At 40.6% G+C, this 9,458-nt stretch overlaps 1 protein-coding gene across 5 annotated transcripts in view; it reads left to right on the forward strand.

Moving 5' to 3' along the window:
* Nucleotides 1-8,467, forward strand: part of TRABD (TraB domain containing) — a 34,794-nt gene extending 26,327 nt beyond the window's left edge. For all 5 annotated transcript variants that reach the window (XM_057415759.1, XM_057415757.1, XM_057415758.1 and 2 more), the window contains 3 exons: nt 227-399; nt 3,022-3,133; nt 6,596-8,467. In XM_057415759.1, coding sequence (XP_057271742.1) covers nt 227-399; nt 3,022-3,133; nt 6,596-6,773 — 463 coding nt within the window. In that variant the 3' untranslated portion in view covers nt 6,774-8,467. The remainder of the gene's footprint in view (nt 1-226; nt 400-3,021; nt 3,134-6,595) is intronic.
* Nucleotides 8,468-9,458: the final 991 nt, after the last annotated feature.

Raw genomic sequence — 9,458 nt, forward strand, 5'->3', positions numbered from 1 at the left:
GACCTCTCTCCCTTTCCCTCACTGTAGAGGCATTGTTAGGTATCCAGTTCTGCAAGTTTATAGAGACTGTTTTCTTTTTTGGAGAAAAGAACTGGTTGGAGGAGAACGGTAGAGAATGGGTCTAGGTGAATCATGTGTATAATACCCAATTGTTTTGACTCATTGGTTTGTCTTTATTGGGCTCCAAAAGCGTAACAGATACTGAGAAAACTTTCCTTTCTTTCAGTAAGGATGATGTGGAGAAATGCAAACAGAAGGATTTACTGGAGCAGATGATGGCAGAAATGATTGGAGAATTCCCTGATCTTCATCGGACAATTGTCTCAGAACGAGATATTTACTTGACCTACATGCTGAAGCAAGCAGCTAAGCAGATAGAACTACCTCGAGCTTCAGAAAGTAATTGTTTTAATGCACATGTTATAACCAGCAAAGTGTTCTTTGTGCACTCGTGTGTTCAGCTCTCAGGAAATCTGGGATGTTCTGTTCATGTGTGCCATGTGTCATGTAAGATTACAGTGCTTAAAATTAAAAAGGGATGTTACCCAGCTGTTGCAGCCACCTAGAGCAGTGACTTCAAATTATGATGCCTTTCTCACTGTGCTATTTAAATAAAACTGGAAAATACTAATTAGCCTGACAAGCATCTGGTATTACAGCACAAGATGGGGCAGTCTACGCTTATGTCCACCTCACTGCCATCCTGTTATCTCAACAAATTCATTATCGTCATCACTAGCTGCTCAGGAATGCATTTCTTACTTAATTATTTCTAACTTCAGACTTCTTTGTACTTTGCCTGTTATAAATTGGGCTGTTAGGAACCCTGGTGATGTGGCAATGATAATGAAACATGTTACTCTGCATATTTCAGCAAGCATAATTGAATTTCTCTAGCCTTTGGAAGTATTTTGCTGCCACATGTGATCTGCATGCCCTTTTTATATATAAATATACTGAGGTACAAGTTACCTCTCATTTACTGTCTTAAGAAGATACTCTTTGTCATCACTTCAGTGCAGACCTCTGGCACTATTTTGCGGTTGAAAAAATAGCAAGGGGGATTGCACTTGTGTTCTTGCATCTCCCATACCTAATATTATCTTAGTGCTGCCTTCATAAAGTTTGTCCAAATACACACTATATCCTGTTAGCTCAGATGGTATGACTGAGAGACACAGATGCGTTCAGATGGTCCAAAGAGCAGGCTGAAAATTTATTGTTGGTCCTGGCTGGTCATGAGCCACAAGAGGAATTGCTCTTTGATTTCCTCCCCCCCCTTAAATCTACCTTCTTAAAAGCTTAGTCTCTGGAACACTGGTTTAGTGAATGCCTATGAAATTGGAAGGGGTTTGTGTACGTTATGAAGGACTTTACAAGATGGGACCATAAAAGACAACAATGTGAGCGACTACCTGATTGATAGTCATTGTCTCTTAGTTAACAAGAGACAATGCCAGTTTTGTGTAGAAGTTGTGCATTTATATTATATACATGTAATCCTTTCTGTGTGTTCACGCTTGCAAGAGGCAAAAAAAGGGGGGAAAAAACAGAGGCAAATTAGATAATTAAGATGCCCACAATTCAGATGAGCAGAAATATGACATCACCACCATTGTCCAAATCATTTGCTATTGTAGGGACATAATAAGGGGAAATTCCTGGACACTATTTGCAGGAATCAAATATACTTTAAGTCTGATACATTGCTAAACTAGGTCTGATTAGTTTCTAGCCTTTGTCTGACTATTTGCTTGGGGGACCTCTTCCAAAGAGCTTGCAAATGTAACTTGCGCATTTAGTTTTTCATTCTGTCTTTACTCCACACAACATATTCTGAGAGGGGGATGAATGTTTCTCTGAGGACTAAGTTTCAGGCAGGATGCTGAGCATTGCTGAGTCCTGCCCAGAAGCAGACAGGAACACGTGGGTGAGGTTGAAGTAGATGCGATGTGCCTTGGACAGCCCATTCTGCTGAAGCACTGTGTTCTGCCTCTGTAGTTGCAGCTCTGATTTAGAGCAACCCTAAAATAGGCTGAGAAGAAACAAGTCCAGAGAAATTATTTTGAAAATGTATATAATGGTTTTGGTTTTCTCAGTGCAGTTTTGTTTCATTTTGAGGGGCTGCTTTTAATTTTCGGTTATTATTTCTGGAAAAATCAAGAGTGGGTACCTAAAGCAAGACAGTGGAACATACATATATATTTATGTATTACATTTATGTCTAACTTCTCTCATAGGAAAGCAGCCTGGTTACTATTATTTAGAAAGTTTTCTGTGAATTATTTTTATTGTGGCCCAGTACCATTTTTTCACTGGGGGGAGAGGTAATCCTGCAACTTTCAGGAGCAACATTTTAACTTCCACTGGGTGTTGTGGAATTTGGATGGTAGATGGGAGGTGAGGGTGAGAGCTGGCAGGTGTTGCAGTGGTCAGATAGTGACTGGCTACCTGCTGCACACAAATGGATGGGGTTTGCTGTTACGTGCTGAGGCTGGGTCTGTTACCAATAAATTTAACAGGGGCAAGTGTAGGCTCAAGTGCTGTTTGCTCACTGTTAGCCCAGGTCTTGTCACAATTTGGATGTGTGCCAGATGCCACTGCCCAAAGTGGTGGAGAGAGTTCTCTTTTCAGGAGACGGCAAAGACCAGGGCTGTGCCTGATCGACAATACAGAAATATGACCTACACAGAGAAGGAAAGAAACTAATTTGGCTTGCATGTGCTGACTGTCCTGCCCTGAGGCTGGAGCATGAGCCCTGGCTGGGTCTGTTTACCAAAACCAGTATGTCCTGAAAATCCAAAAACCATACTGGTGCGTTCTTTTTTTCCAGACTTGTAAAATAAGAGGCAGTAGGTAAGATGAGCGTTTACTTCTGGTACGTAACAGAGTTTTAATATCTAGTAGTAAGAGTCCCTACCACTTGGAGAATCAAATTTTGTAATCTCACACATTACCTATTTATTTATAGCTAGGAATTAAGTCTTTTACTAATCTTTTCTCTCCATCTCTCTTTCTCAGGTGAACCTAGAAAATATATCCCAGCTGTTGTAGTTGGTGTTGTTGGGATGGGTCATGTACCTGGAATTGAAAAGAACTGGAACTCTGACTTAAACATCCAGGAAATAATGAGGTAACAGTCATCACTTCCTGTGTGTTGACACAACAGGTTCTCTTGCTGAAAGACAGCAGTAATTGGTTTGTTTGGGGTTTTTTTTTAGTTCTTCATCACAGCTTGAAGAAGCATCACTGTTGTCATCTTGTCAGCTCATTGACTTGCAGTGCTCACAGATTGTGCTTACTGGAAAGGAAAAGAAAATATCCAAGGGGAAAAACTAAATAGTTGGATACCAAGGGAAGTGGAGATGAGAAGATGCCCTTGTCTAGAAAGAAAATGCATTGATTCACATTTCAGTCTTTTAAATCAAGAATTCAGATGAGGGCTGTAGCAGATGATGAAAACAGAACCAGGCTTCCAGTCTAGTTTTTGTATAACGTTATACAAATTATGTATATATTTATATATAGTATTTGTAGTATTCAGAGCTTTTGTTGTGTCAGGACACTACTAGCTCTGACAAGCTTACTCTCACAGTTGCACATAGCCTATTTTTAGCTGTGTGTATATATATATATAAAGTAATAATATGTTCTAATGTGTATACCTAAATATAGGTTGATTTAAATGATGAATCTGGTGAACTCTGCTTCAAAGTACCTATTAAAAGAGTATGTACTTTTAAAAAGAAGGAATTGGAGAACCAAAATGTTCAGACTGTGTATCCTATAAAGCCACTAAGGTCAAGACTTTAGAAATGTAGGCAGGATTATAATACAACCTGGTAGTACTGGTTGCAGTGGTTCAGGATGATAGAGCCTTTCAAATACTGGCACTCTGTCTTACCACATCAGTTTACTGTGTTTATGCATGTGCCTCACTCATCTCTTCAGGATCTCTGAAAAACAGAAATGGCTATGCCGCACCTAACTGGTGCAGTTAGGCATTAAAATACAATTTAGACAGATTTTCAGTGTCTGGATCTGATAATGCAATGTACAGAAGCCCTGCCTAACCATTTATAAGTCTCTTTTAAGGCTAAGCCTTGCCTGGAGTCATGAACTAGATGTCCATATTCCCTTGCAAATAACCTGTAAAATGAGGTTGCCCAAATCCATGTAATTGTATGGCTAATGTTGGTTGCATCACTGACATTACAGAACTGACATTACAGAGACCTCACTTGGAGTATTGTGTGCAGTTCTGGTGTCCTCAACATAAAAAGGACAAGGAACTGTTGGAACAAGTCCAGAAGGGGGCCATGAGGGTGATCAGGGGACTGGAGGACCTCCTGTATGAAGACAGGCTGAGGAAGTTGGGGCTGCTCAGCCTGAAGAAGAGAAGGCTGTGTGGAGACCTCATAGCAGCCTTCCAGTATCTGAAGGGGGCCTACAAGGATGCTGGAGAGGGACTCTTCATTAGGGTCTGTAGTGACAAGACAAGGGGTAACGGGTTAAAACTTAAACAGGGGAAATTTAGATCGGATATAAGGAGGAAGTTCTTTACTGTGAGGGTGGTGAGGCACTGGAATGGGTTGCCCAGGGAAGTGGTAAATGCTCCATCCCTGGCGGTGTTCAAGGCCAGGTTGGACAGAGCCTTGGGTGAGATGGTTTAGTGTGAGGTGTCCCTGTCCATAGCAGGGGTGTTGGAACTAAATGATCTTAAGGTCCTTTCCAACCCTAAGTATTCTATGATTCTGAATAGCCCAAAGCCTGATTACATGTCTTCAAGGTTGCAGAGGGGGTCTTTTCCATCAAAGTTTTAAGCTCTTTGATGTAATTGTCTGTACTGTGCCAGTGCTATAACTAAGTGGAAGGGTTACCAGTTATCTTTCATAAGACAATAATATTGCATTAGTTTGACTTTCTAAAATAATATGAAGCAAATTATATTCTAAAGATTATTATACTTGAGGCTCATTTCTCATTAAACATTTTTACCCCTTGTGCTGTTGCACTGCAGTTGCAGAGCAGAGTTGCAGGGCTTTATGTGTGTTAGTGGTTCTTACCTCTCTAAAGTGAAAAGTTTTTCAGACTTCCACAGGTTATTTAGTTAGGTTGTATGAGTTGCAGTGATCTTGGAAATTGTCTGTATAGAAACACACATGTTTCTCAGAGTTCCACTTTTTAAGGTTCATGCATTAAACCAGACCCTGAGCAGACGTTGCTGTTTGTTTCAGATTGTTACAAATTGATTTTTAGTTGCACTGAGGAGCTCTAATTGAGGCGGGATAGAAAAGCAGGAAAGAAGATGTGAAGGCATCTCTTTACCCCATCTTCTGTTCAGGGTGTGCACCTTTTTGAAACTCTTCCTGTGCATTTCCTTTAATCTGAAAATCTCATAAGGGAACACCTTTGCCCTACTTCAAGCATATGGATCTAAACTGCATCTAGTTCTATCCTAATATCGGTGCGTCTAACCAGGTTTGAGTGTGCCCGTGCTTTTGCACTGCTGTAACTGATTGCTTCTGAGTACATTAGAAACGTTTTCTAGATAAGTGAGAACTTGTGGCTGTTTTGAAGTGACACACAGAGACCTCTGTCACCTGCAAGAGGATTACCTGAGTTGCACTGTAGGCATGCTGTGGGTGTAGGGTCAGCTGAGCTACTGCAGAGCTTGTTAGTGAAGGTGCAGGGCTACTTGTGTATGTGGCTGTGCTTTCAAAGACGGCTTTATTTTGAAAGTAGTATTAGCTGTTCACTTAGTACACAAGTTAGTAAGACTGTTTGAGGGTGGGATAGACCTGGTGTGTCTGTTGTCCTCTGCCCTCCTGGTTCTGTGTGGCCATTGCAGAGAAGAGGTGGCTCTGTGAAGATCTCAAAGCCAGCAAAACCTGCCAGGCTGGAGACAACTTCATGCGAAGCCTCTCTGGTTTTTCCATACGATCTCCTGCAAAGCGCTAGAGTGCTCTTGTTAGGAGCCCGCAGCTAGGCTGGGAAGCCTGACCTGGCATCCAGAGTGCACCTTGCTGAAACAGCCTCCAAGTCTGAAGAGGCCAGCTTGGCTCCAGTCCTACCCCTCTGGCTGCACAAGTCTGACCAGGTCCTGACACAAATTATCCAGAATATCCAAGCTGGTTTTCTCCACTATCCTGAATGACAGTGAATTGACTGTTAGACTTGGGCTGTGTCCTGCATTTCTTCTGACTTTTATCTCTGTGCAGAGACAAGCATAGTAGTATATGCCTACAGTATGTATAATAATACGTAGTTTGACAAACAATATTAACTTCTACTATTCAAGAAGTCTTGATGTTTCTTAGTTACTTTGATAGGGTGATGGGCAAGTTAAAGTCCATAGCCATTAAGAGTGGCATTGTATGTAAGTGGAAAAGGCTTTATTGTTATTTTTGTTGTTATTCAATTAGGGCGTGTCCCTTGAATGTGAAGGAATGTTGTTCGTTCATGACACATCTGTTACTTGAAAGCTTTGTGCACTGTAAGGGGGAAAGGGAGAAAAGATCCTTGTTTTGGTTGGAAAATGCCTGTTGTTTCCAGCTACAGAGATGTTAACACTATTTCATATCTTTTGCTTCAGTGTACCTCCTCCATCAGCTTCAAATAAGATTTTCAAATTTGTCATAAAAGCAACAGTTTTTGGATTGATGGGATATGGCTGCTATCGAATAGGTCAAAGGACAGTGCAGTTTATTCTCTCGATGCCAGCAGCACAGAACTATCTTCAGAAGCTGACAGAAATAAGGTCTCATCATTGAACATCAAGTGGAGGAACTGTAAGAAGGTGGCTGAAAAAGGGTGACAGGCAACAGATGTGAGCTGGACTGAAAGAAGAGCAATATGAGGATCCTAGTCATGGATGACTCACATTGGGCAACGCTGAATCACTGTATAATAAAAGATTTGATGCTAAAATTACACCAGCTATGATCTAATGAGTAGGTTTGATTCCTGGTAAGTGTGTTGCATGAAACCACATGATTCCAGATTGAAGAAATACATACGCAAATATATATATTATATATATGCATATTGTATATATAATATATATTACTGATGATGTAGTACAGCTTAAGGAGTGTTTGTTCATGGCTTCTTTTCCAGAGGAACAGAACAACACGAAGTAACCTAATCGGCTGCATCTGCTTCGAAGTTCAGGGACACTTGTCTTGAGTGATTCTTTGCTTTTTTTCCCTTGGGTATAATAATACCTAGTGATCGTTTCTGGTGCCAGACACTTTTACACATAACTTACAAGGACGTCTTCTCAATGTGTGTTTTATACTTCAAACATTTAGGCTTTTTTAAACTTGAGAGCTTTCAAACAATTTCAGAACTGTACAGGCTGTCATACGTACACTGCTCCAATTTTTTACAAGCCTTACTGAAGAACAGGAGCGTTGCCTTTAGATTGCACCCCTCATTACCACCACCACTTGGATTGTTTTTCTCCTGCATAGAGAAGGTATAGCCACACTATCATAATGCAATGTGGTTTGTGTCAGATGTTTACAGGACACTCTGTTCCTTTAGATTAGCTTATTTAAACTGTATTATTTAGCCAAATCCTGCTGGATTCAGTATTGTAAATTGAAGAGACTAGACATACCAAAATACTGTTTTGTTGGTTGCTTTTCGAGACTTTCTAGCTGGTAAAAATCAATATATTGATGTTTTGCTTTAAGTTATCTACAGCTTTTTAAGGTATCTGCAGATATTTTAAAAGCTCTGTAGATCTTGGATTTCTGTGCTCAGGTAATTTTACACAAACGAAAACAAATTAAGGTAAATTTTAGGTATGAGCCTTAAACTTGGGTGGGACTAATGCTGAATGATTGTTGCAGAGCATTCTTGCAGACTATGCTTTTTAGCCAGAAGTAATCACCCTGTAAGTCGTCCGTTCATTACTCAGTCATTTTCTTCAGTTAATACCTTAAGTCAATTGTTTTACTTTTCTTTTTACAAAGCATATCAGCAGATTCTTCAAGGAACCTGTTAGTGGATGGAGAATTTGCAGTTTACCTTCCTGCTGTTGCAAACTGGCAGATCATGTGCATGCAGGTTTCACTCAATGGCACTGGAAAGCCTGATGAATTTGCAGAGCTAACAATCCTATGAATCCATACATGAATGCTCAGTGTTGTATATTCAATGTGCTGTACTCTTTATGTAACATAATCAGTGGTTCAGGTCCATTCTTTTCTGTTCTAGTCAGTCCTTTCAGTCTTAACAGCATTCTGTAAAATTTAAATACATGTTGAATTGTCCCAGCCCCATCTCAACCCTATGAAGCCATATTGTATTCGTTTGGTGACATGTACATTTGTTTTATGCATTTGTACATGTGATGTAAATTTGAAGTATTTTTAACAATGTGTGCCTTTACTCCAAAGTGATTTAAAGTAAACAGCGGTATGTTCTATGATATAAAGAATAAAATATTTTAACCACCCTTTCTGTTGAAGGCATTTATTTTCCTTATTCATCAGTATTTGCATTGAGAACAAACACTGGTTAGCTAGGTCTAGGACATTTTAATTTCACCATCTGACACATTTGGCTGAACAAGAACGTCAGGTGGAGTAAATACCTCCCACTGAAGGGCATCTGAGTGTAATGCTGAAGTAGGGAAACTGGTTTCCATATGTTACTGGTATGTTGCCATATGTTACTGGTTAAGAGAGGAAATGATGAGTTTCCCTGCGGTACTGAACATGCAGGGAGAGTGACCTCTCAATGTGAGTACCTAAATTCAGAGTCCAGAGTTAGGCATGGTGAGTTGACTGTTGTTGCTGCTTTTAACATCTCTCCAGTGCTCAGTCATGCAAGGAGCTGACGGCCTTAGTCCCAGCCCAGCAAAGTGCTCAAACCCTGGCTGAACATCAGGCGCAATCACTTGTGTTAAAAGTGCTGCCTTCTGCATGGGAATAACAGAATCGTTAAGTGGAAAGGGTGTTGAACTAATGGCAAAAAGCATTTAATCTTTCAAACTGAGCCACGTAAATTAATATTACTTAAAAAAAACACTATTAATGAAGTATTCATACTGGATAGATAAGCTGCATTCCATACAGGTAATGTACCAGCTGCATACTCTGCTCTTTTTACACTTTGTCAACCCGTGGTCCATACTTTTTGATTGTGTGTGCAGCAGAGTGCAGTCCTGTTTTCCTTGATCAGGCAAAGTTCCCTTCAGCACTTGGAGCTGCATCTGCAAAGTAAACTGTTGCTCTAGTCACATACTGTCCATGGGACCAGCAGATGACCTGCACAGCACGTGAGCTGTCAAGCACTGTTCAGTCAGGCAGCCTCAGCTTGCATACCCAGAGGACAGCTGCCTGCTCTGAGTGAACTGTCCACCAGCATGCTGCTGGCCAGGGTTGTGTTCATGATGTCTCTTTCCTATACCGAATACTGAACCAAATTTAAAAGTCTGTGTCTGA

This window comes from Pezoporus wallicus, unplaced genomic scaffold, assembly GCF_028554395.1.
Source record: "Pezoporus wallicus isolate ANWC-B61680 ecotype Strahan unplaced genomic scaffold, APGP_CSIRO_Pwel_v1 contig_6966, whole genome shotgun sequence".
NCBI classification, from domain to species: Eukaryota; Metazoa; Chordata; class Aves; order Psittaciformes; family Psittacidae; genus Pezoporus; species Pezoporus wallicus.